The 27,274-nt window shown below is 40.5% G+C and overlaps 1 protein-coding gene across 6 annotated transcripts in view; it reads right to left on the bottom strand.

Moving 5' to 3' along the window:
• EPHA7 (EPH receptor A7) overlaps positions 1-27,274 on the bottom strand; it is a 187,580-nt gene that overhangs the window by 101,768 nt on the left and 58,538 nt on the right. For all 6 annotated transcript variants that reach the window (XM_068407398.1, XM_068407356.1, XM_068407389.1 and 3 more), the window contains exons 4-5: positions 12,304-12,459; positions 11,088-11,423 (exon numbers count right to left, since the gene is read on the bottom strand). In XM_068407398.1, the coding sequence (XP_068263499.1) occupies positions 11,088-11,423; positions 12,304-12,459 (492 nt within the window). The remainder of the gene's footprint in view (positions 1-11,087; positions 11,424-12,303; positions 12,460-27,274) is intronic.

The raw sequence follows: 27,274 nt of genomic DNA, 5'->3' as shown, positions 1-27,274 counted from the left end.
TGGACTGAACCTTGTCTTAAGAAAGCTCTTCGTTCAAGACATTCTTTGTCCCTTCCTGCAGTGTTACTTTTGGCATACTAACTACACTAGCTGTGATAGACTTACCACAAAGATCTTCCAGCTATTAAACAGGCACTAGTGTGAGCAATCTCTTCCATCCAGAAGTTGCATGTTCAGTTATTATATCGTTTAAGCTTAATGAAGAAACTTCTTTAGCTCTCCCTGTACAAGCTATCTTCTCTCTTTTAAAGATTTCCACAGGAGTCATTACAGTAGGCTGGCTCCATGCCATACTATCATCAAATGCTTCACTCTATAGAGATGTTACAGTTAAAGAATTTTTTAATTTACTACATACAACCTCAATTAGGATTTCAGATTTGACAGCACTTATGCATTTGCAATAATGCCTTTCAGTAGTGATGTTTGTTTCCCATCGAAAAAGCATCTATGCACTTAGAGGGTTTGGTTTGTTCTAATGACAACAGGACTTGGAATTCTTCAAAAGGTCTGAAACAAACTATCAAATATTAGGAAATTCAGAGACAAAACTTCTAATGTCTTATTTTGCTACAAATATGATCATACTCTTTTTTTCTTTGAACGCTCTTTCTAGGCAAAAAAACAAATGAATGAAACATCTTAATAATAAATTACACTGTACTGAAGTAAGATCACAGACTTCATGAGCACAGTGGTTTTAGCTAGATTAATTCAAACACTATGTATTATTCTGTCCTACCGATATCAGCATTTCAGAGTTTTGTTCATTGAAGGAGTTCAAATCTGTTTTGTAAATACTGAAACCCACTCTTCCCCATGCTTTTATGAGGCCAGTTATGTGTTGTTATTAGCTACAAATAAGAAACAGGAAGCTCAATCGATCAAATTAAAGAAATCATTGAGAAATTTTATGACAGAATCAGAAAAGGCCTTTCTTTTTGCCAGCTTCTCCATTGTATTTCTCGTTTACTCTTGGGACTCAATATAGCCATGACAGTATTTCACCTAAAAAGACTTCCTATGGAAATTCTAAAGTTTGCAGACAAATATTTGCCTACATTTCATAATCATCATCAAGACATTATTTTGGTAAGAGAATGATACATGTGGCAAATATACCAAACAAATAACAATTAAAGTTCATGAGATCCTAGTGATGGTGTTCAGCACTTATCTAGATCCTGCATCCAGTTACCATATAACAGTTCACAGGAAGGAGAAAAAGTAAGTTCTGGAGATACAGTTCTGCTGTCAAAATCAAAGGTCTATGGAATTGTTCTTTCTTTGCATATGAGTTAATTAGCTACATTAGACTCTGTATCACTGTGTATAAATGTATCAACAGATTTCTTGTCTTTGTACTGCAAGTATCTTGAAAGTTTTTGAGGTTGGCCGGGTCTTCACAGAACTATGTATGAGTCCACAAAGCGTATAATAAAGCTCAAAGAGTACTATTTAGTTTCTACTCTGTTCAAAAAGACTTATGGCCATGGGAAATAATCTAACTATGGATGAAGTGAAAGAAGAAGCTGGGCATATTTATGAGGGGTTAAAAACCCACCCAACAGGAGTCAGAAATAGAGTTCTACCTTTCTGGGATTGGTCATAGAAAACGTGATGTTAACACAAATTTTCTTTTCAAGGTCAGGATTGATTTTTCATCACTACTTTTAAGAAGAAAATTGATGTAACTCATAAACATCAGGGAGATGTCCGGCCTGTGTTTGTAACATCAGAAGAAAAAGTGGCTCCTAGTCCTTTGCATCACATTAGCAAACTAATCTCTCCTTTCTTTCTCTAAATTGTATTTTATATCACTCATTTTCTTTCTCTTTATTTGTTGCATAGCTGGTGAAATTATGCTTTAGTAGTGTACATTGCTCACCAAGCCACTTTCCATCATTTATCAGCAGTCCTGGCTAACCAGGGAGGTCCCAGTTGACTCGAAGTTAGCAAATGTGACGCCCATCTCCAAGAAGGGCGGGAAGGAGGATCTGGGGAACTACAAGCCTGTCAGTCTGACCTTGGTGCCTGGGAAGGTTATGGAGCAGATCACCTTGAGTGCCATCATGAAGCACATACAGGACAACCAGGCGATCAGGCCCAGTCAGCATGGGTTTATGAATGGCGGGTCCTGCTTCACTAACCTGATGTCCTTCTCTGACAAGATGACCTGCTTACTGGATGAGCGAAAGGCTGTAGATGTTGTCTACCTGGACTTCAGTAAAGCCTTTGACACCGTTTCCCACAGCATTCTCCTGGAGGAACTGGCCCCTCATGGCTTGGATGGGTATACTCTTTGCTGGCTGAAAACCTGGCTGGAGGGCTAGCCCAAAGAGTGGTGGTGAATGGAGTTAAATCCAACTGGCGGCCGGTCACAAGTGGTGTTCCCCAGGCCTCAGTATTAGGGCCATTTCTCTTTAATATCATTATCAATGATCTGGACGAAGGGATCACAGAATCACAGAATCAACCAGGTTGGAAGAGACCTCTGGGATCAGAGTCTAACGATCGAGTGCACCCTCAGTAAATTCGCAGATGACACCAAGTTGGGCAGGAGTGTTGATCTGCTTGAGGGTAGGAATTCTCTGCAGAGGAATCTGGACAGGCTGGATCCATGGGCCGAGGCCAATTGTATGAAACCAACTGTGTGAGGTTCAACAAGGCTAAGTGTCGGGTTCTGCACTTGGGTCACAACAATCCTATGCAATGTTACAGGCTTGGGGAAGAGTGTCTGGAAAGCTGCCTGGCGGAAAGGAGCTGGAGGTGTTGATCAACGGCCGGTTGAATACAGGCCAGCAGTGTGTCCAGGTGGCCAAGAAGGCCAACTGCAGCCTGGCTTTTATCAGAAATAGTGTGGCCAGCAGGACTAGGGAAGTGATCATCCCCCTGTACTCAGCACTGGTGAGGCCGCACCTCGAATACTGTGTTCAGTTTTGGGCCCCTCACCACAGGAAAGAAATTGAGGTACTGGAGTGAGTCCAAAGAAGGGCAATGAAGCTGGTGAAGGGTCCAGAGCACAGGTCTTATGAGGAGTGGCTGAGGGAACTGGAGTTGTTTAGCCTAGAGAAAAGGAGGCTCAGGGGAGACCTTATTGTTCTCTACAACTACCTGAAAGGAGGTTGTAGCGAGGCAGGTGTCGGTCTCTTCTCCCAAACAACAAATTATAGGAGGAGAGGAAACAGCCTCAAGTTGTGCCAGGGGAGGTTTAGATTGGATATCAAGAAAAATTTCTTCACCAAAAGGGTTATCAAACATGGAAACAGGCTGCCCAGGGAAGTGCTGAAGCCACCACCCCTGGAGGTATTTAAAAGACATGTAGATGTGGTACTTAGGGATATGGTTTAGTGGTGGACCTGGCAGTGCTAGGTTGATGGTTGGACTTGATGATCTTAAAGGCCCTTTCCAACCAAAACAATTCTATGATTCGATGATTTGACTGGAGTGACATAACCTGGTATTTCAATAGCTCAGTGCACGGGAAAGTTAACAGCCCTGTGGCTGTCATGCTTCTCCTAGCAGGTTGCTACCAAACATTTAACATGCATAGAAGCTTAATCTCACCATTTCTAATTCAGAGCTTCGGTTCTGTGAAGCTAAAGCTTTATTTTGTCTTTGTGTAGCTACACTAGAGTGCAGCTTCCCACTATTTTTATTTCTATATATTGTAAAATTCACATAATCTCTATTAGAAAAAATAGTTTCTTAGCAAAAATGATTACATCTATTTCTAAAAAGCTTTCATGGTAAAGCTGGACAGGCAAGAGTTTTGATACTCATTTGGAAAAAAAAAATATTTTTAGTTAAAAAAAAAAATAAAAATTCAGATGACATTAAGCCACAAACTGATGCGCAAAACCCTGCTACAGTCAGAATCAAAATGTGATATGAAGTTAAAGTTTCCTTTCAGGATGACAGAGTGCCCATTGCTTTGGTTCCTGTGTGTTCTGATAGAGCATAAGGTTCAAATCCTGCTCCTATTGAAGTCAATGACAAAACTTCCATTGACTTCAGCGGTGCAGGATCAGACCCTAAGCAACACAGCTAACATCTGTTTTCTTGCTTTCTCTCTTATCTAAATATTAGAAAAAATGAACTACTATCAATTTGCTATTCTGTAGCAAGTTTTCTTATAAAACATATTGCTTTTAATTTCAAATTTATATATATTCTGTATAAGTATATAAAATATTATCAGAACTGTCAAATACCATACATGCCATACCATATTATATCCTATATAGATGACTCCTTTGTGAAAATCCTAAAAAGAAGTTAACATTTAGCAATCTTACAATAATGCTCCAACCTAGCAATTCCACAGTATCTCTATAACCTTGTGAATTTCACTACATTTAATATGACCTGATACAATCAGTGAATGAACAAACTGCTTTCCCTGATCTGATGGTATTTGCTATACAGAGACCAGAATTCTTATCAAGTTTTTATCCATCAGTTTAATTCAGGCATAAATTCAGTTACCACCTTTTATCAAAGTATCTGCGATATTAGTCCAGGGTAATGTGACTGCAGACCAACAGGCAGTCTTAGCTCCACAGAAATAACCCAATCCATTTTTCAAATGTACTGAAAAGACATATAAAAAGCTAGAAGAATAATAACTACCACATGTAATTAATTTCTACTCTAGTTTTACTCTTTTCAGTTGGTGGCCATGGAGTGCAGAACACTTACAGAACTATGCTGTCTGCCTATTGCTCTAGAAAAAAGTTAAAACAAATTAAAATATATCTTAAATATTATTAATAATAAGCCCTAATATCTTTGCAGTTCCTATTAAATAAAACAAGCAAAATGGTAACCCAAAGTGACATAATAACATAACATATATGTTTCTACAAACCACAGTTAACAAAAGCAGTTAGGGAATATTAGTTTTGAAAAGTGACTTTTTATATAAAATAATTCTCCCAGCTCAACAGGTGGAACACATTTGGTAAAAAGAAAATAAAAACTTTATTTTTATAATTGGAATTCTTTTTACAGGAAGCATTGTTTTTAAATATAGGTACAGATGATGTAGCCATACCAACGTGGGAAAGCTGATCTAAAGTTGAAGGCTAGAAGATGAAGCGTAGCTCAAAAAGTAAAGTCACTAGCTGGAAATATCAAATGAAACCTGAAGCTAAAGGAAGTGCATTGAAATGGGAAAATGTAGAAGCAATGTTCAGTTGAACACTGAAGCTATTTGTAATAAGCTGTCATGTATCACCAGAAGTGAACATTGGATGGAAGGTGTAGATGAAGGTAGATTAAAACAACTTGGAGGCAGAATGGGAAGGCACCAAAATGCAGAATGGGAAGGCACCACCCACCAAGCTGGGTGGGAGTGTCGATCTGCTGGAGGGTAGGAAGGCCCTACAGAGGGATCTGGACAGGTTAGATAGATGGGCTGAGACCAACGGCATGAGGTTCAACAAGAACAAGTGCCGGCTCTTACACTTTGGCCGCAACAACCCCATGCAGCACTACAGGCTGGGGGAAGAGTGGTCAGAAAGCGGCCCAGTGGAAAGAGACCTGGAGGTGCTGATCAACAGCCGGCTAAACATGAGCCAGCAGTGTGCCCAGGTGGCCAAGAAGGCCAATGGCATCCTGGCCTCTATTAGGAATAGTGTAGTCAGCCGGTCTAGGGAAGTGATTGTCCCTCTGTACTCGGCACTGGTGAGGCCGCATCTTGAGTACTGTGTTCAGTTCTGGGCCCCACACTTCAAGAAAGATGTTGAGGTGTTGGAGCAAGTCCAGAGGAGGGTGACCAAGCTGGTGAAGGGTCTAGAGGGTCTGACCTACGAGGAACAGCTGAGGGAGCTGGGGTTGTTTAGCCTGGAGAAGAGGAGGCTCCGAGGTGACCTTATTCAGTCTACAACTACCTGAAGGGAGGTTGTAGTGGAGTGGGAGTTGGCCTCTTCTCCCAGGCAACTAGCGATAGGACAAGAGGACACAGCCTCAAGCTTCGCCAGGGGAGGTTCAGGTTGGACATTAGGAAGAATTTCTTCTCAGAAAGGGTTATTAGACATTGGAATGGGCTGCCCAGGGAGGTGGTGGAGTCACCATCTCTGGATGTGTTTAAGAAAAGACTGGATATGGCACTTAGTGCCATGGTCTAGTTGACAGGGTGGTGTCAGGGCAACGGTTGGACTCGATGATCCCAGAGGTCTCTTCCAACCTGGTTGATTCTGTGATTCTGTGATCTGGGGAAAGGAGAGAAGTGGGAATAGGACTAGAACAGTGAGGTCAAAGCAACTGGAAAAGCCACAGGAATAATCTTCTTGATTGCTGCCTCTGCTGGGGGACAGCTTGTTGCTGAAGAAAAGTCAGGCTTAAGTAAGACTAACAAGGGAATAGGAAACAAATGGATGGCCAATAGGGCAGAGACTATGAAAGAGGAGACTTGAAAAAATGAGTAGAGATAATTGAGAGCTGGGGAAATGCAAAGAGAAGCAAAGAAGAGAAAAATGATGAGCAGCTACAACCAAAGGAGAATGTAGAGTAGGGAAGAATGCAAAGTGTCGTCCTGTTTCGAAAGACTTCAGAAGTACCTAAGAAAGGCAGAACCCATCACACAGCTTTACATAAGCGATGGCTTGTTTCCTTCATGCATTCAATCATGTCTTCTTGCCAAGTAAACTGACGGTACGACTGCTAATAATCATGATTTTATAGCATGTAATTTTTTTTTTCTGTTCAAGTTGCTGGGATAATGCAACCTTGAAATATTCAGTTCCTTTTTTTTTTTTTTAACCATGAATTTTGGGATCTGCTTTTTGTAGGAAAAGGTCTGAATATTGAACTCTAAGATGTTAAAAAAAAGGAAAAGGAAATCAACATATACAAAATAAATTGTTACTAAAAAAACGTTTTTCAAGAGTAAGCCTTGATTATGGAATTGAATCAGGGTTTTTTAACCACTTCAGGTTGTCAGCATTAAGTGCATCTGAAAGCACAGCATGACCTAAGAGTGCTGTGGGGCACCTTTCTCTTGCTGTGAAGAAGCAGAAAGCATTATCAAGTGCTCCCTGCATAAGAACAGAGAGTACATTTAGGAACAGGTATTGGCATTACATTTTAACTTCCGTTTGTCATGTTTGGTTACAGTAATAAGACATGATGAGTGTCCCCTTGGATATAACCTTTTCTTTCCAATAACTGTAAAGACTACCCAAACTGGCTCAGGACAGATACTTAAATTTTCTCAAACCCTGGTAAATGTTGGGATTCATCCAACCTATCTTAAGTTTTCTCAAAGTCAGGCTAGGTTGTGTGAATATCACCCTTTATCAAAGACCAGTCCATTGTCCATTCAGATAAATTCTACAGGAAAGGATGTAGAAAGATAGTTTTAAAAACAGACTGTCTTTGCAAAAGTGTTAACAGGAAAATATACAATTGTTATCGAAACACACATTTTCTAAAGGTTTGAAAGTACATAAATGCCAAAACCCAACAAATATTCATCTGCTGTGAAACTACCCGATTCTATTAGCCTTTTGAGTGTTGTATGGAAAAAAATTTAAAATTTAGAAAGGAATTTGATGGATCAAAAGGAACTACCAGTACCACCGAAAGGTGAATATCTCATTAGGGAAGTGGTAAATCTGATCTTTGGTAAACAACCATTCAATAAGCTTGCAAAGGCAGTGTTTGTCAGCTGTTTGCCAGCTGCAGCTCTTCAGTGCCTTCACCTGTTGTAACTGGGGCTTAGTCACATTTAAATCTGAATTCTACAAGGATGCAGGGGTTCACATAGATCAGCTTGCAATACGGAGATGACATCCTGTATTCTTTATATGATGCTCGATAGGCAAGATATGAAACAAGATGGTTTACTCGTGGGGGACTTAGTGCACTTAATCTTTTACCTCTGATTCTGGCTCAGTTCTTGCATGCTTTTGTTAGAAAACAAAACAAAACAAAACAAAAAGCCTCATGGTTCTGGCTGCAGCATAAAAAATACGCCATATGACAACTGATAGCTTAGTCACAAAGGCTTTTTAACACAAGGAATGAATAGCGATGTGTCATATGTCTATATGTGAGCAATGTGAAATGCTGCCTACTCACTTGTAGTCATTTCATTGTGTTATTTCCACAAATATAAATAGTTTTTTATCAACCACCTGGTTCTTTTCTGTGATATGCTGTCTTTGTCTCATCAGAAGCTTGTTATATGTGGGTGAAGAAACACTGAATATATTCCATAACCCCATTCCTTTATCAATAATTTGCTGTTATCATTACACAATGATTTGAATTTTGTGAATATAGCCACAAAGGATCAATTCAATTAGACCAAAACTACAAAAGGAAAGATTCGCTGCAAGCCTCTGTGCAACTGGTGAACCCAGTAATTATATATAGACACCTATTGTGCTAGCATAATAACATGTGAAGAACATTTAGTTAGACACATTTACACACATAAAAAGCAATATGGGCATAGAAAAAATCATTTTTGCCAAAAGTATAGAACAGTCACACAGTAACAAATGAGAGCTGCGTGAATCCTAGTTTACTTGGCTATAAATAAATCCAACATATTCTTTCCCTCCATGGTAAAATAAAATAGGAGCACAGAAGCATAACAGTCTCCTTTGAGCAACCAGTCTCTTTCTGTTCAATTATAGTCATCAATCTGTTCCACCTAAAATATTTTCCTCCTTGAGAAATCAAAGAAATCAGTATTAGGATCCAAAACATGCCATTGCAAAAATAACATAAAAGAGGTCTTTCCTTTCAGTAAATGCATTTGTTCTGAAAGACTGTATTTTCTTTAACATGAATTTTGTAATTAGGGTGAGAAACAATGCTGCATTTATATGGCACTTTTAATCAGAAAATCTTGAAGAGCTTGGTAAGGAAAGGTAAGGATTGCCTTTATTTTACAGGCAGAGAAAACTGCAACAAAGAGAGCTTAAAGTCATATATTTTTTCCAAAATCTGTTTCCTATGTGTATTCCTTTCAGATGCCCAACTGGAAGCCTTTAAATTATGATATTCAGAAGTGCTAAACAGACAAAGCTTCAGTTGTACAAGTACCCTTTCTCTCAACAGTGACAGTGTCAGATTCTGTAGCACTGGGAAGTGCTCGTCTGTGCACAAGCCCCCAGCAAACTGGAGAGCCGGGAAGGAACAGAGTCAGGTCTCCTACTTCCTGCTGCATGCTCTTCCAAAACTTATCTAGGAGGGTGAAGGTTTTTCCATTACTTGAAATCACTAGGTCAAGTTTAGATGTTGTCTCTAATATATATGCAAGCTGTTTCACTAACATCTCTGGGCTTGATGTGAGGATCATTTCATAAAATCATATAGCTTCTGTTACTTATAAGATAACACAGGATAACCACATTATATTTTCTGGCCTGAAAAACCCTATAAATCTATGACTATGAGAACACAAGAGAATTAACTATAATGAATTATCTTGGGGGTAACACAACAAACTTCTGATTAAGGCTTCTTCATCTTCCTGAGATGTGATGCTAGCCAACAAATTGCACTGTCTCTTCCTTTACCCTGTGTGTCACTGAACCATCAAAGCACATAAAGTAAAGCCAATTTGATTTACCTAAACAGGAAAAAGTCTAAATTCTGTTCTTCACATGGTAGTTCTGTACAGACATCTACAGAGAGCAGAAAATTGTCCACCTGTGCATGTTTGAAGACTTATAGAGAATTATTTTAAAGGTGAAAAATCAAGGTGCCAAAATAATACAATCTGTGGTGCAAAAATAGTTTCAGGTTAAGCTCTCTGTGCTCAAAATCTCATCATAAACTCCAAGAACTGAACGAGCGCAGAGACCAATCCTTTCAGTCACAGGGTTGGTTCCAAAATAATATAAAATGTGCATTTGGTATCCAGGAAAGCACTATGGGGAAATTAAATGTCTCATAAGTATTCCAACTTAACTTTAACAACTATATAAACTGTCCTAGGGTGGGGGGGAGGGAGGGAAGGTTTTGAAGTATATTTCTTGTACTTTTTTTTTTTTTTTTTTTGAGATGACCACCTTTAAAGTGCAAAATAACTACAGTTTTTCCTATTTGTTCATTGCCCCTGTATGGTGAGTTTGTTCTCAGTTCAAAGCATTACTGTAGGTGATAATTTCTACTGTACTAAAAAAGGAATAGCTTGATCACAGTCATTAAAATTTCCTCCAAAATGTAAGTATGAAGTATCCTTTAAAACACTGGTTAGCTGTTCTTACAGCAAGCATCAGTTACTCCCTTCATTTTTTCCTTTAAGGCATTCCTTCGGAAGCCAGATCTTGCAGTTAATGTTCAGTTTAAAATCTTTTGTTCAATGTACAAAAGGTTAAGTTTTACTATTCTCTCTTAAAGCCCACAGTGCATGATTGTAGATTCAGAGGCCTATAATTTTTATCAACAAGCAACTCATCATTTCAGAAACCTAAATCAGAATTTTTTTTTTTTCACTCAGCATGCAGACAGCTAAAGCCCTTTTTTCCCCTGGGGTTATGTGCTAGTTTGATTTTATTTTCCCTGACATTTCACCTGTCAGATTATGATAAGCAGAAGAAACAAAGAATAATCATCACATTCTCACTGAATCTCATAATCAAATACTGGAAATATAAGATAAATTAGAAACATTATCCTGAGGGAAAACACAAACACTGAAAACACCATCAGATATCCAAATCATCTTCCAGTGACCTAGGACTCCCATACAGGTTTAAAAAAATCAGAAAGGAAGCTTGCATAGGACTGCCACAGCTACTTTTTTTATCTTCAAATACTAGGCAATGACCTACAATGACATAAGAAGAAAAAAAAGTTGCAGAGTTAAGAAAATCTATCTAATAATAAAGCTGTATGTCTTCTTTAAGTCTTTCATGAATGCTTTCTGAAAGCAATCCTGAGTCCAAGAAACAGGACAGGTTATCATGTAATAGTATAAACTCAAATTAACCAGTTGGCAAGATTAAAAGATTAATGAGCTAGAACACACCAAACATGCTCCTGATTTACTGCATCTGTAGTTTGCATGTTCCCAATTTCTCTCAGTCTCACAGTGTTGAGATTCATAAGTGATGAAAACTTACCTGCTTGACCGGTGGTAATACTGACAGCTGCAAAAAGCCTCTGGGAACGACTCAAGTCAGAAACCCCATTCACAGCTTCAACTTCAAACGTGTAGTTAGCATGAGCTAGCAGGTCCATGACAGTGACATAGTTATCTACTAATCCAGTTTGCTGGGGCATATATCCAATGTTACTCCCACAGGGAACACACTCGCCCTGCTCCCAGCTGCACCTCTTGCACAAAATGCGGTAGGTCACATCATTTCTTCCCCCGTTGTCAGCAGGAGGACTCCACTCCAAACTCACAGTAGTCTGGTTGATATTGAAAATGAGGTTCTGTGGTGCAGATGGAGGTCCTATGTAACACACAAAGAAGTCCACGGTAATTGCACAGAACCAAGGTGGGACATGTAGATAGCATTTTAATTACTGAGACAGAAAATAGTTGAAGCATTTTTCTTCACATAAACATTTCATTACTTTTACTACAAGCTGCATAAAAGCTTCATTGAACTCACTTGGCAAGAGCTTTATTTATTTTCCATTAAGGCATCAGAATAACAATTGTGTGTGTATTTACTGCAACTGACTTTAGCCATTTCTCTTCTGTGCAATTAAAAGGATTGGTTAATGTACCTTAAAGGCTGTCTTTTATAGTTTTCCCAAGTATGAGATTTGTTCATCTCTTCTAAACATACTGCACCAACTGCATCTAGTTCTTTATTAATAAACAGCTCTGACATGATTTACAGAGATATTTGGTGCTGCTTTGGATTTAGGAGACTTCCACTATTTGAACCACCAGTCTGTGTAGTCTAGTCTATTTGCAGTTAGAATGTTGAGCCAGATCCAGTTACGGTTCAATCAAAGCTCAGATCTGCAATAGGTTACTTTTCATTTTTCATGTTACTCATTTTGGTATTATATTACATAAAGCACATTGTCTATAACAATTTTAAAGCCATGAGAAAACTATGCCTGTATTTTATTACAATGAGTTACACACTTACCCAACATGCAATGTTTTCCAATGTTATATCAAGCAAACATGGAAATTATGTTTGTGCTGATTCTATATTCACTGTCAACGTTTTTCCCCTCTGCCTTTCAATTTCATTCACTGTTGTGAATGTAGTTTTCAAATATAGGAAAAGCCAGCCAAAGCTACTAGCTACAAGTGGCTGCACCTGGTTGGTTAAGCAACGTCCTTTACTATTAAATTCATGACTGACTCACTTGTGCATGCGACATATGGTGGATCAGAAGGTGCTCTATAATAGCTATCTTCACAATCACATCTTGAAGATCCTTCCTTGTCAGAGAAGCTGTGAGTAGGGCAGCGGGAGCACTGCAGATCTTGTGAGGAGGATTTGTAGAACCCACGGCCACAAGCTAAGGCAGAACAAAATAAATTAAGGTTTAGACTTGCATGGACTATTCTGATCTTTTTTCTATCTCTGTCACATGAGGTACACATTCCTATAAATGTCTAAACTATCCATTCTGTTATGTTGGTGCAAGCCAAAAGAAATCACAATTTCTTTTTCTTCAGTTGATGCTGTTAATGATTTTGTGGCATTTTTATGAGTTCAAGTATACACTACAAATACCTCAGCAGTTGGCAGCACAATATTTTAACACAGAGGGCCACAGAAATATAACAAGCATCTGTTTTTCACCAAAGAAGAGTACAATAATGGTGTGAAACAGCTGGATGCCTGCAAAAGGCCTAAACAAGGGAAAAACAGTTTGGAGAAGCGCTGCTCTAAGGCCGCTGAAGTGTTTCTGGTATCTGAACTAGTTGATTTGGAATTAATGGAGCAAAGGTTACTCTCCCCTGATCTGAGAAACCCAGAGAAGCTGTAACCCACCAGTGAACCCTGATCCTGGGAAAAGAATGAGGCGTGAACACTTGTTGGACAGACAACGCTGGTAGGAACAAGCAGAAAGAGGAGGAAGGCAGACAGTGTAAGTTGCACAGACGGTTTTTCCAGTTTCAGAGAGAGACAACTAGGCTGAAATAAATTTACTAAAACTTTCAAGGGAAATTTAAAAGGTAGATAGTTGGAAATATGCATATAAGATGATTTCGTACTTTGTTTTGCCCACTGTGAACCCATGAAACTAAAAACTGTATTGTGTTCCAAAGCTGATGTTTAGAAATAGTTTTATCAGCTACTGTCACAGTTCCCTAAGCAGAAACACCCACAAAACACACCTATAATGATGCTTACAGAGAACTGAAACCTAGACAGCCAGCTTAAGAACGGATAAACTAGGAGAGCTGTAGGGGACAAGGAAGAAAGAAGTGGGGATCCGACAATGCTAAAACTGGAAACAGATTAAGACTCCATTTCAGCACTGAGATTATGGGCAAACTTACAAACACTGTCAACATGAAAAACAGAACAAAAAAGTCCTCCAGAACTTTCTAATAAAGCAGAGGCTTTTTCAACCACACTACTTTATTCCCTTTTTCCAACTCTAACAGTCTAACCTTCTTAAGCTGTCACCTCTATGCAAAGAAAAGGGACAGCGGGTGAAACTTAGTATTGGGTATCAAAATATTAAAGCTAGTTAAATAGTCATTCTGAATTCAAAGAGAGAGAATTTACTTTGGTTATATTCATATTTGCTTGGATATTTTCTCAGAACAGAAATGCAAAGTATCCAAAGTAACTGACATTTGGAACAGTTATTTCAGTTGCCTGGTACTGCAGTGATGGAAAGAGCAAGAAAACAATGAGCTTTATCCAAATCTCACTGAAGTCAAGGAGGAGTGTCTTTGACTTTAACAGCCTTTGGACTGGACCCACAGTGTAGCTACAGTGACATGACTCTTATTAATCTGATGAATTTTATGCAACTGAGAGAAAACAAAATGGTGGGAATACTTAAGATAACAGTAGATTAAAGTTGATGAATTAGGTAAATCAACGGTGGAATATATCAGCAAAAAATGATAGGAAATTCTGGACCTCTGTTACTCTCTATCAGTATACTAACTTTCTAAAGAAAAATATGCCTAAAGGAGAGAAATCACCATAACATTTAGAGTTTGTCATGCTGAAAAAAAAAAACAGTGGATGGAAGCTAAATTACCTGGCAGAGAAAATCAGCGTGCAAAGCATGTATCCTTTGACTTTGACAAAGGGGCACGAGTTTACATTAGAAGAAAATCTAGCCCTGCTTGTAAAAAATGCTATAGTTTGATTCTACCACAGTAGCTGTTATATATGCTATTTAGAAAAGAAGACAAAGAATTTTGGAGAAACACTTTGGATAAACATGACCCATGAATTCACAGTTGTGGCAAATTTAATTCAAAATTATCCTTTTATACCTTCATTCAAGATTGTTTCAGAATTTCCTGACCAAAGACAAAGAGCACAAAAGCTGAACTGATTTGCATTCATGTACCTTAAGACATATATTTAAACTTCTGTCTGATCTTTCAGTACTTGCAATTGAAATGTAGCTAAAATTACCAAATAATAGTTTCCTGCCTTTCTTAAATAGTCATGTTCCTCTCACACTGAGCAAAACACTGGACAAATACACCGGGTCTTCCAGCACGCAGCCCTCTGCAAAGAAAAGAGCAACTTAAAAGGCAAAGATCCCTACTGTGCTTCCAGTCTGTTCTTCTCAGCAGGGAACGTTACAAAGCAAAAACGGAGATTTCAGACAGAAATAACAAAACGTAAACAGAAATCCGCTTTTCACTTTTTTCTGATGACTTGATCAAGACATTTATATGCTCAGTCACTTACTGTTTAAAGTAAGTGTGCATTTCTTATTAGAGTTCAAAGGATCTGAATGTCTGTGACTAGTTTACATGACTGAAAGCCATTTATTCTCCCGCACAGCATACCACAGGCAGCAGGTTCAGGCACTCCTACCATGCTACCATTCCATTAGCTTTTTTCCCAGTAAGGCTTGTGATGACATTTAATAACTATCTCTTTAACTTATACACCCCATAAATATAAGGGGAAGAATATTCCAGCAATTAAATTTTTAATAGTATGAAAAGAGTGCTTTTAAGAAGGATTTTTAAAAACTTTATAGTTCTTTAGAAAGGAGGGTACGCAGGGGTACACATCATAGTAAAAAGTACTCATTGGAGTAATGCAACTAAATTATTTTCCCATTTTTCTTCATAAATTTAAATTCGTCAAAAAAAAAATCTGTTTTTTCAGCCAAGTAGTGGAATAGTTCTATTGCTTAAAAATCAGGGAGCTATGAGTCTTTATCTATTTTTAACATAAATCATTGTCCTTGCCAAGAAACTTACAACTAAGAACTCTACCAAGACATTCTGTCGCATGCACCACTTACCAAAGTATGATGACTTGCCAGTGATATATTACAGATTACAGATGGGAAAGAATCATTCAAGAATACTTTTTGACACCTTTTTTTTTGCCTTTTTGTCCTATATTACCAAATTACCATAATGAATTTTTTATATTAGAAGTAATTTAAACACATTGTTTTGTTCTAATCTATTTTAAATCCACCTATTTTGATTCAATTTAGTTCTTTATGTAATATTTTTAAGATCACAGGGACAGGTGGTATAAAATCCCCACTGCCACTACCTCCATGAGCAACAGTAAAAAAGTTCTAACTTTAAAAAGAAAAAAAAACACATTAGCCAAACATTACTTGGAGCTCTATACATGCAAATCTAAAAGTTATAAATACAGGTACTGTTCCACAAAAGTATCTCATGTCAAAGCCTGAGGCAACTCAAATTGCATTTGATCACATCCATTTTAATATTTCAATCCATTACTGCAGGAGAGCACTCAGCAGCAGCACTTCTTCCCTATAAAGGGAGCCCATATTGTAAATCAAGGTACACAACTCGAGCAATGATAGGACACGTGCAGGAGGGTATAATTCGCAAGGCAGCAGTCTGATGTTGTAGCCATGATCCTCATTATTGTTGATCTGAGTAAAATGGGAGCTCATTTGATCTTGTTCAAGCAAGTTAAGATCCAGAAGCGGTTTTGCTACTGAAGGGCTTCTGGGGTACTGGAAAAGACAGGGGGTGGAGAGGAAAGGGAAGAAAGCCAGTACAAAATAAATTTACTTCCATTCACTGTGGTGTGTCATTTACAGCTGCTAATTTAATGGAACAGTTCTTCCCAGATGAAGCTCCTATTTTGTTCAAACAGCTGCTCCAAAGTCTTATACGTTCCAGGAAAGGGTTTCAAACCAAGAGCAGTCAACTTTACTGACCGCAAAAAGACGCAGAATAACACCTACCAACTTAACCTAAACCAGTCTTCAAATAATGCAAAAATTAGTTGCTAATTCTTTCCCCACATAGTAAAAAATCAACAATAAATACAGAAGAAAGCTATGCTTCAGCCAAGACACAATTCTTTACTTAATATCTTAGCATCACTCCCGTCAGGGACTGCCCATCAGTGATCCCCCAGGGCTACCCGGCCCCTTGGATTTGTTTACTTGTCTGTGGCAGCCATGACTGCTTCTAGAGCCAATCTTCCCACCTCCTCTGTGAAGCTGAGAGGTTTCTCTTATTGGGAAGCTGGCAGAGTTCTACCGTGAAACACAAAGACAATGCAAATGGCCCTTGGATGAGAGAGCCTCCTTATGCCATGGAGCTGCGGTTTGAATCTGAGCAGTGCACTGTCGTTTCATATTTAAACTTCCTTGCCTGGAAGCCCTAGATAAAGAGGTATGCTATTCTGTCTGTATACGATGAAAGACCCTGGTGAAGATGGCACTAGCAGTCTTTCTTGGCTTGGACTAAGTTGCTTTCTTCTTGTACGTCCAGCAGCACTCAGCCGTAACAAGGACGTATCGTGACAGTAGGGTCTGGTACACAGCTGGGCAAGGTTGCAGTGTCGGTGCAAGGTATTCTCTCAAACACACATTTAGCATATGCCACTGCAGTCAGTGCAATCGCAAACATTTTGGGCCACTGTGTTGGGTACCATTTAAGGGCCTATACAAATACCGTAAATAATGGAATATTACAAAGCCACAAGTAGATACTGAGGAATTAGCACACACTACGAAGAACTATGATGCCACACCTATGGCATAAAAAGGCATTAGCTGTTGTAACTAGAGGTGCTGACTGCAGCTTATGTAGAAAAATAGCAGCTTCTCTGCTGTGAGCTCATCACATGCCTTAGTGGCCTGGTAGAGATCAAATAATGTATATTTTTCTTTTTATGTTTATAAAAAAATAATCCAAGAAAGTCTGGAAGGGGGAACGAAGGCAGATGTAGAGAGCAGCAAACAGCAGTCTGGAGTCCCACTTGTGGGACAGGAAAAAGGAAAAAAGGGTCATGTTAAGTACTGTTCATTTTTATGTAACCTTTTCACTATAAACACTATGGAGATTCATTTTGCTTCTAGGAGAGCTAGGGAACTTAAACTATGAGGGATGATGGAAATATGGTAAGGACTATGAGTGACGTGTAACAACCGATATTTACATAACCAAAGGAGAAAGAGTAAACAGTTGTAGATCAGTGACACATTAATCAAGAAAATTATTTGCTACTTCAATAATACAAACAAATTAAAAAAAGAAATCTCCATTTGTAGAAGTTCAAGGCTTCCAGGTGGCATATCAGTTTAAGACTGAAAGGGCACGCAATTGTTTCAGCATCTTAGACACTTGATCGAACATGGCTTTTGATAATAATTTCTGAGTTTATATGAAAATAATTACACATAATGAGTTGCAAGGGGGTGACTGCACTAATTACTGTTTGATCCCATTATAAAAAGTAGACTGGTGTGACGGCAGAAAAATAAAGATGAGATACTGTGCTAGCAGAGCAAGTGAGCTTGTCTTTTTATTCTCATTTTCTCGCCATTCTCTGAGTTTGCCGCCATGAGTAAGTTTTAGTGGCATATATGCCATAGTTTCATGCACACTGAAGAAGATGAAACTAATGTTTTAAAATACGATACTTTTTCACAGTCCATGTCAAAGGATGACAACGAAGTAACCACAGAGATTCAACAACAGCGTATTGTTTATGAACTTGGGGTAACAGCCTGGTCCTGCTGAGAACCGTGGCAAAATGACTGCCCACCTCGGGAGAGCTCAGGTTTTCCCCCAAGTTCCTCCCTCCTCTTCACTTGAATAAAGTAAGTTGACTATATGTTCAAGTGATCCTATACATTGTATTTTTTCCCTACAGGCAGTGGCTAGAATTTGTTTTATGTCTGTGTGGACATAATACTCCATTCTTGTGATTTGTTTTGTGTTATCTTAATAAACTCCCCACTTTTCTACCCTCCCATGCCTGTGAACACTACAGACAATTCAGCTAACCCCCTTTTCACAGAAATTATGTATACACAAGGAGTTTGTGCAGATGTTTCCTGAATGAAGTTATGCAGCTGCAAAGACTTTATTAATTATAAAATGCAAAATGGATTGTTCTGTAATTGAAACTCTCTAGGGCTTTGATACATTTGAAAATTAACATACATATATGTATGGTCAGGACATAGATGGATGCTGTTAGATTATTTATTACAGATGGATATTTTAGCTAATTGAGAAAAAAGGCTGGTCTTTCTCCACTGGAGCTTTCAAATATTTGCTTCATATTAATGTCTGTGGTTCCATAACTCAGGACTGAAAGCACAGCTTGCAGAAACAGTACTCCCACTGCTAGTGCTGTTGACCTCATCTACGATGGACAGGTCCAGAATCTTTATTTTAATCCTATTGACAGTGCCTCAGTGGGAGTAATTATAACAGTCGGCCACAAATCCAGACCTCCTGTCACTGATATATTAGGGTTTTTCACAACGAAAATGAGCAGCAGACAAGGAGGATGAAAACAACATGGGGTAGTGATTATAGCAAGATTTGTCAACCCCCTTCTGTATTAACCTGCTACAAACATACGACAATTTGGCATGGGAGACACCAGAAATACAAAATGCTTAATTTTCCACAGTATCAAAAATAAAATTTTGAAAATAATTTGGGGGGCGTTGTTCTCTTATGAGATACTTGGCTGGTAGATCACAACATCAGCCACAGGCACTTTTTAGCCAATGTATCTGAGAAGTTCAGATAAACTGAAAGTAGACCATTAGAAAATAATTCCCAAATGCGGATTTCAATGTGAAGTATTAGATGTAAGAAATCCAGTAACAAAAGGAGACTTTATAACCTCTGATCTTCGTTTCCAATAATTTGTGTACATTCAAGTCATGACTATGTTTGAAATTGTAAATTACTTTTATAGTGAGAGATGGCATCTGTTATGCCTTCTCTGGCACCTCACATATATTGTTTTATAAGGAGCTTAGACTGTAGTATTTTATTTGTCTAACTACTATGCAATGATAAATGTCTAGCTGAAAAAGATGTTTATTTTAGCTTGATTTTTAAACTGTAATAGCATCTAAAGATTATTCATGTTTCAACCAAGGAATTATGTTGTATGGTTTAGCCAGAGTAAACTGAAGACTCTTAATGGTGCCTCAGCTATAGTGTGAATGACATATCTAAATAGGGCTGTCCTGTGGCTGCATACCATCATCCACCGAATGTTTGCTGTTGCCTGTCAGGAATCTCTCAGACCTGGTATTCATTTCCCAAGCCTAATATGCCCTTGTTGTCCAAAGTCCTGCTAATGTCTTTTGAGAGATGTTCCCATACTGCTGTTCACACAAATAGAAATCCCGAAACAGATTGCTTGCTAAGTAATAGCAACTTATTCTGATTTTTCCACTGAATAAAGCTTTTACCTCTCTACAAATCTGCTTTAAAAAAAAAAAAAACAAAACCCTGAGTATGTCATCATGTGTGCCTTCTTAACTTATCTCGTTGCAAAGAAACATAGGCACAAAAAATACTCTGGTGTTTTCCTGGCTAATTTATCCACAAGGACAAGGTAATCAGGTTGAAGAAGGTACACCACAAATCAAAGAATACCCAATGTCACTATAGCGTAACAGCAAAATTACTTTGAATGTAATGATTCTGAATAAGTACATAAAAGACTACATTTAAATGGCAATTTAAGAAACTCTATGTCCTGGTTTGGCCCAAACCAGGCCAATTAGTCTTAGAGAAACCAAGGTCACTGCTAAATTCCTCACTGCTTATGAGTGAAGAGCCGAAGGGGGGGTTGCACCTGCAGGGAGAAGCAGACAGGGCAGGTGACCCAAGATTGACCAACAAGATATTCTATCCCATACATGTCATTCTCACTTTCCTATTCATCACTAACCCACTGCCTCCTGGAGGTGGGGTCCAGGAGGGAGGGGCCCTCCTGTCTTCCACTGATTGGTACCAGCTTTGCCAATTCTCCAGTTAAAAGCCTGCAGGTGTGATAGCAGGGGGAGCTACTGCATTTTCCCCTCTGCCTGTGCTGGGGGGAGCAACTCTGCCCAAGGAGGATTTCCAAGCTCTTGATCTTGGTTTTGTATATATTTGTATATATTTGGTTATTTCTATTATTCTTATTATACTCATTTTTCATTACTTTAGTTTATTAAAACTGTTTTAACTTTCCAACCTGTAAGTCTCTCTCCCTTTTCCCTTTCCCTTGGGGGGGGAAGGGGGGGGGGCGGGTAACAGAGAGCATCTGCCACCAGGTTAATAGCCGGCCCAGCTTTAAACTGTGACAGGTTTATTGGTGCCCAACGTGGGGCACGAGAGAAGCTCCAACAGGTTCCTCTGATAAGTTGAATCCTGGCTCTGGTGGGAGGAGACCCGGAAAGCTCAGCTGAGAGAATATCAGATTTCTTCCTTTGAGATTTACAAGGGGTTGGAAATTAAAACAGATAGTGAAGATGGTGATGTCATTTTTGAATGCTGTGTTATCTTGTCTTTTCATAGAGTTTCTTTCACAGTTGAGTATTGCAATGATGCCTTACCTGCCGTGGGCACTGTGTTATTGCTTGCTTCTTATGAATGTTTACATGCAGTTTAGCAGTGGGAGCTGGTCGAAATGTATTGTTTTGGTATGGGGTTTGATACTGATTTATGCTGTGATAAACTGGGCAGTTAATATTCCGATCTCTTATCTCTATGACACAATGATGGGCAGCTTTAATCGCGAATCAGTAGCAGCGACTTCATCTGCACGCTCCAGGTGCCCTTTAGCTGATTCTGTTAATGATTACACTTCCAGTTTTACTTTGGGAAATAGTACCTTCTCCTTTTCTGCCAAGCTGATTCCACTAGATTTTGCAAAATTAAGATGGTGCTGTCTAGGTGGCATGTTTTTATTTTTGGTTGTCCTGAATGTGTTTCTGATGTGGGATAAGATTAAATATCGGTGCAGGGACAGTTGTAGGTGTTATGCAGCCACCTCAGATGCTACAGTGTGTACTGCTGCTACAGCCACTAATCCCACTGAAACCTTGGCAGCCTGTACCACAGCTGCTACACCCCCCAAGATGGCCACTGCAGCTACTCAGACTCTCAGCACTCCCAAGACAGCCACTGCATCTACTCAGACTCCAGCATCTATCGAATCTGTACCAATTGCTCCTGTAACCAGGAAGAAATACCAAAAGAAATCACCTCGTGAAGAGGAGGATGATGACTCAGAGCCTTCTAAGGCAGAGCCATCATATGATCCAGGTGAGGGCCCTTCTCAGGCAGAGTTAGGGCCTGACACAGATGGGGGTTTCCTCGATCGTCCTTTTAAAGCAGACCCATCACAGAAGAAAGGTCCTTCTAAAGCAGAACTATCACAAGAGGAGGACTCGGATGTAGAGATAACCTACCACTCCTTATCCCTGAAGGACCTGAGAAATATAAGGAAAGACTTCAGCCGTTATGACGGTGAACCTATTATTACCTGGTTGCTCCGATGCTGGGATAATGGGGCAGATAGCATGCAATTAGATGGCAGAGAAGCCAGACACTTGGGATCCCTGTCCAGAGATGGTGGTATTGATAAGGCGCTCGCAAGAAAGTCAAACACTGTCAGTCTCTGGAGGTGACTCTTGTCAGCTGTAAAGAGCAGGTATCCCTATAAAGATGATGTTATGAGCCACCTAAGCAAATGGACCACTATAGGAAAAGGTATTAACTACCTTAGAGAACTAGCTGTGCAAGAGACATTGTAGATCCTGTACATCCTGATGAAGTAGAATGCAACCGATCCATGTTCCGGAAGGTTGTGAAGAATGCTCCACCGACATATACCCATACATTGTCAATATTAGTATGGGGAGAAGATGCTATGGCACGACCTAATGTGGGCGAAATGGCTAACTGTATGCGACAGTATGAAGATAGTATTTCTTCCTCACTGCAGGCACGCATCTCGGCTGTGGAAAAACTGACTAAGGAAAACAAGGACTCATTTAAACAACTGTCAGACAAACTGTCCAGGATTGAGAATAAACTTGACTCTCTACCTACACAGGCGCACGTTGCAGCTGTTAGGAGAAAACGTTCTCCTACAGGACCAGCTCAAAGGAAACGGAACACATCACGAGGTATCCTGTGGTTTGCCCTGCGTGGTTATGGGGAGGACGTGAGCAGATGGCATGGACAACCTACCAGTACCCTACAGGCACGAGTACGTGAGTTGCAAGCTAAAAGAAATACCAGAGAGAATTTTTCTAGAAGGATGGCTGCTCCAGTTACCAGTGAGCAGGACCCCAGTCAGGGTAGATGGGCCTCAAATCCCTTTTTCCCCAGTGTGAATAGGAGAAATGAAGGTCCAGTCCCTGTGAGCAGCATGAATCCATTCCTTAATTAGGGGGGCCCTGCCTCCAGCCAGGTGGAGGAGAGGGACAACCGAGTTTATTGGACTGTGTGGATTCGATGGCCTGGCACATCAAAACCACAAAGGTATCGCGCCTTGGTAGACACTGGTGCACAGTGCACCCTAATGCCATCGGATCATAAAGGGGCAGAATCTATCAGTATTTCAGGAATAACAGGGGGATCTCAAGTGTTATCTGTATTGGAGGCTGAAGTGAGCCTAACTAAAAATGAATGGAAAAAACACCCCATTGTGACTGGCCCAGATGCTCCGTGCATCCTTGGCATAGACTACCTCAAGAGAGGGTATTTTAAGGACCCAAAAGGGTATAGATGGGCCTTTGGTATAGCAGCTGTAGAGACTGAGGACATTAAACAGCTGTTTACCTTGCCTGGCCTCTCAGAAGATCCTTCTGTTGTGGGGTTGCTGAAGGTTGAAGAACAACAGGTGCCAATTGCTACTACCACGGTGCACCGACGACAATATCGCACCAATCGAGACTCCCTGATCCCCATTCATAAACTGATTAGACAATTAGAAAATCAAGGAGTGATTGGCAAGACTCGCTCACCCTTTAATAGTCCTATATGGCCAGTGCGAAAGTCTGATGGAGAATGGAGATTAACTGTGGACTATCGTGGCCTAAATGAAGTTACGCCACCGCTGAGTGCTGCTGTGCCAGACATGCTAGAACTTCAATACGAACTGGAGTCAAAGGCAGCCAAGTGGTATGCCACCATAGACATTGCTAATGCATTTTTCTCTATTCCTTTGGCACTAAAGTGCAGGCCACAGTTTGCTTTTACCTGGAGAGGTATCCAGTACACCTGGAATCGACTGCCCCAGGGGTGGAAACACAGTCCTACTATTTGCCATGGACTGATCCAGACTGCACTAGAAAAGGGTGGAGCTCCAGAACATTTGCAATACATTGATGACATCATTGTGTGGGGTGATACAGCAGCAGAAGTTTTTGAAAAGGGGGAGAAAATAATCCAAATTCTTCTGAAAGCTGGTTTTGCCATAAAAAGAGGCAAGGTCAAGGGACCTGCCCGGGAGATCCAGTTTTTAGGGATTAAATGGCAAGATGGGCGTCGCCAGATCCCGATAGAGGTGATCAACAAAATAACAGCTATGTCCCCACCAACTAACAAAAAGGAAACACAAGCCTTCTTAGGCGTTGTGGGTTTCTGGAGAATGCATATTCCAGATTACAGCCAGATTGTACGCCCTCTTTATCAAGTGACCAGAAAGAAAAATGATTTTCAGTGGGGCCCTGAACAACAACAGGCTTTTGAACAGATTAAACAAGAAATTGTGCATGCAGTAGCCCTTGGACCAGTCCGTACGGGACAAGATATTAAAAATGTGCTCTACACCTCAGCTGGGGACAATGGTCCTACCTGGAGCCTCTGGCAGAAAGTACCAGGGGAGACTCGAGGTCGACCCCTAGGATTTTGGAGTCGAGGACACAAGGGCTCTGAGGCCAATTACACCCCAGCTGAAAAAGAGATACTGGCAGCATATGAAGGAGTTAGAGCTGCTTCAGAGGTAATTGGTACTGAAGCACAACTTCTCCTGGCACCCCGATTACCAGTACTAGGCTGGATGTTCAAGGGTAAGGTTCCCACTACCCATCATGCAACTGATGCTACATGGAGTAAATGGATTGCATTAATTACACAGAGGGCTCGAACAGGAAACCCTAATCGCCCAGGAATCTTAGAAGTGATCATGGACTGGCCAAAAGGCAAAGACTTTGGAATGCCACCAGAAAAGGAGGTGACACGTGCTGAAGAAGCCCCACCGTATAATGAACTACCAGAGGATGAGAAGCAGTATGTCCTGTTCACCGATGGATCCTGCCGTCTTGTAAGAAAGCATCGGAAGTGGAAAGCTGCTGTATGGAGTCCCATACGACGAGTCACAGAAGCCACAGAAGGACAAGGTGAATCAAGTCAATTTGCAGAGGTAAAAGCCATCCAGCTGGCTTTAGACATCGCTGAACGAGAAAAGTGGCCAAGGCTGTATCTTTATACTGACTCATGGATGGTGGCAAATGCCTTGTGGGGGTAGTTAAAACAGTGGAAGCGAAGCAACTGGCAGCGTAAAGGTAAACCTATTTGGGCTGTTGAACTGTGGCAAGATATTGCTGCTCGGCTAGAGAAACTAGTCGTGAAGGTACGTCATGTAGATGCTCACGTACCTAAAAGTCGGGCAACTGAGGAACATCGAAACAACCAACAAGCGGATCAAGCTGCTAAAGTGTTCCAAATAGATTTGGACTGGGAACATAAAGGTGAACTATTTTTAGCTCGGTGGGCTCGTGACACTTCAGGTCATCAAGGGAGAGATGCAACATACAGATGGGCTCGTGACCGAGGGGTGGACTTAACCATGGACTCTATTGCACAGGTTATCCATGATTGTGAAACATGCGCCGCAATTAAGCAAGCCAAACGGTTAAAACCTTTGTGGTATGGGGGGCGGTGGTTGAAATATAAATATGGGGAGGCCTGGCAAATTGACTGTATCACACTCCCTCAAACCCGCCAGGGTAAACGCTATGTGCTTACCATGGTGGAGGCGACCACTGGATGGTTGGAAACATACTCTGTGCCCCATGCCACTGCCCGGAACACTATTCTGGGCCTTGAAAAGCAAATCTTGTGGCGACATGGCACGCTAGAGAGAACTGAGTCGGACAATGGGACTCATTTCAAAAACAGTCTCAAAGACAACTGGGCCAAAGAGCATGGCATCGAATGGGTATATCACATCCCCTATCATGCACCAGTCTCTGGGAAAATTGAACGGTATAATGGGCTGTTAAAAACTACCCTGAAAGCAATGGGGGGTGGAACCTTTAAAAACTGGGATAAACATCTGGCACAAGCTACCTGGTTAGTTAACACCAGGGGATCTATCAATCGAGCTGGCCCTGCTCAGTCAGACCTTCTACATACAGTAGAAGGAGATGAAGTCCCTGTGGTGCATGAAAGGAATCTATTGGGAAAAACTGTCTGGATTCTTCCTGCAACGGGCAAAGGTAAACCCATTCGTGGGATTGCTTTTGCTCAGGGACCTGGATGTACTTGGTGGGTGATGTTGCAAGATGGTGAAGTCCGATGTGTCCCTGAAGGTGATCTGATTCTGGGTGAGACTACTTAATTCTGAACTGTATGTTGTTGCTGCATAAGTGTCTTTCAGGTTAAGACAGTGGTGATGAGACCGGAGCTAGCTTCATCAAGTGGCGTCCAGTAACCTCCTCGAGTCTGACATCTTTAACCTGCAACCCGTGGGCACGAACCATGACAAAAGAGAGACTGCTAGCCAGAGAGACTGCTGAGAGACTGCTAGCCAGATGGAAACCCACAATCCTGAACCAAATGAACTTGATGAACTTTTTGCATAAAGATGAATCATAAACTACTGATATGTGTATATATATTTGAAAATGAAAAGGTAGTGGTGATCTGAGTATGACGTGAATGGTATGGAATAAGGGGTGGAATGTCCTGGTTTGGCCCAAACCAGGCCAATTAGTCTTAGAGAAACCAAGGTCACTGCTAAATTCCTCACTGCTTATGAGTGAAGAGCCGAAGGGGGGTCGCACCTGCAGGGAGGAGCAGACAGGGCAGGTGACCCAAGATTGACCAACAAGGTATTCCATCCCATACATGTCATTCTCACTTTCCTATTCATCACTAACCCACTGCCTCCTGGAGGTGGGGTCCAGGAGGGAGGGGCCCTCCTGTCTTCCACTGATTGGTACCAGCTTTGCCAATTCTCCAGTTAAAAGCCTGCAGGTGTGATGGCAGGGGGAGCTACTGCATTTTCCCCTCTGCCCGTGCTGGGGGGAGCAACTCTGCCTGAGGAGGATTTCTAAGCTCTTGATCTTGGTTTTGTATATATTTGTATATATTTGATTATTTCTATTATTCTTATTATACTCTGTTTCATTACTATAGTTTATTAAAACTGTTTTAACTTTCCAACCCGTAAGTCTCTCTCCCTTTTCCCTTTCCCTTGGGGGGGGGGGGGGGGAGGGGAGGGTTAACAGAGAGCATCTGCCACCAGGTTAATAGCCGGCCCAGCTTTAAACCGTGACACTCTATCAGAGTCTGAGCAGAATTAATTAACTGGGTAAGTTAGAAGTTGTGCACTGAGGCTATGACATAATGTTGCTCTACTTTTTCAGAGTTTGCAAGGACTTCAGCATGTGCTTTTCATTAACTTTCCCATTAATTTGGGGAACCACAAATAAAGCCACCATGAAAATTGCGGGGAATTAACATGTGAGATATACGAAGATATAAAAATGCAGACAGATGCAACTCTATCACTGAACAGAGTTCAAAAGTGAAAGGTGGGTTACAGAAATGAGAGGAGAAAAGATATTCTGGCTTTCCTGTTCATTCTTTTCTTTTTTTTTTTTTCCTTTCCTTCCACCATGC

Source organism: Nyctibius grandis, chromosome 1 (assembly GCF_013368605.1).
Source record: "Nyctibius grandis isolate bNycGra1 chromosome 1, bNycGra1.pri, whole genome shotgun sequence".
Taxonomy (NCBI): Eukaryota; Metazoa; Chordata; class Aves; order Nyctibiiformes; family Nyctibiidae; genus Nyctibius; species Nyctibius grandis.
This window is presented reverse-complemented; position numbering and strand designations above follow the sequence as displayed.